This window comes from Perkinsus marinus, assembly GCF_000006405.1.
Source record: "Perkinsus marinus ATCC 50983 genomic scaffold scf_1104296940264, whole genome shotgun sequence".
Lineage (NCBI taxonomy): Eukaryota > Perkinsozoa > Perkinsida > Perkinsidae > Perkinsus > Perkinsus marinus.
This window is the reverse complement of record NW_003212879.1, coordinates 1-946: the sequence shown is the minus strand read 5'-3', so window position 1 is coordinate 946 and position 946 is coordinate 1. Positions and strand designations below refer to the sequence as shown.

The window sequence follows — 946 nt, the reverse complement described above, 5'->3', positions numbered from 1 at the left end:
GGAGGAGGGCATCAGCAAGGCTTCGATCGGGGCCTGATGGGGACTCTGATGATAGCAGCAGCGATGATGATGATGAAGGGCGTAAGGGAAGGGGTAAAGGGAGAAAACGGGGAGGGAAGAAGGGGGCCCATCGAGAGGAGGAGGAGGGTAAGCGTACTTCTAGTATAGGGAGGGAGGGCAGACTGTTTTGGAATGACCATGATAGGGTTGCCGCTGGTGTTGGAGGCTCGAACCGGAAAGAGAAGAAGAAGGGTGATGGATCCGACGACAATGATGATGGGAATAGTGGATTGTGTCTGCGAGGGCGGAAGTCGCTGCAACACAGACGACCTTCAGCTTATGGGATGGGTGCCGCTGCCGGTCCCTTTGGGAATGTAGGGGGTATGGTTCCTGGCGCTTTCGGGAATGCCGGGAGGACGGCTGATGGCGCCTTTCTAAATCGAGGAGGAATGGCTGACGCTGGAGCCTTTGGGAGTGCCAGGGGCATGGCTGGTGGTGCCTTCGGGTACGCAGGGAGGTCGGCTGGTAGTGCCTTCGGGGATGCGGAGGAGTCGGCTGGTGGTGCCTTCGGGGATGCGGAGGGGTCGGCTGGTGGTGCCCTTGGGAATGCCGGGGGGATGGCTTATGGGGCCTTTGGGAATGCCGGGGGGTCGGCTGGCGGTGCCGATGGGAATGCCGGGGGGTCGGCTGGTGGTGCCCTTGGGAATGCCGGGGGGATAGCTGCTGGGGCCTTCGACAGTAGAGGGGGTGGTGATGGCAGTGTTTCCATCAATGGCGCCGTTGAAGGCTCTGGAAATGTCGGGAGGGCTGCGGGCGGTGATAACTGTGGGGGCGTTGGGGATGGGAGTGGCGGAGTTGGCAAGTTGAAACGTCGCAAGAAGGTTTTAGGTCCGCTAGGGATCTCTCACGAACTGATGGTCAGCGGGCCGAAAGAAGGAGGATGAAT

General features: G+C 60.5%; 1 protein-coding gene across 1 annotated transcript; it reads left to right on the top strand.

Moving 5' to 3' along the window:
- Positions 1–344: 344 nt before the first annotated feature.
- On the top strand, positions 345–944 carry Pmar_PMAR023506 (CSP, putative; the record flags this gene model as incomplete). Its single annotated transcript, XM_002782053.1, has 1 exon — positions 345–944. The coding sequence occupies one exon, from the start codon at positions 345–347 to the stop codon at positions 942–944; it is 600 nt and encodes a 199-aa protein (XP_002782099.1).
- Positions 945–946: the final 2 nt, after the last annotated feature.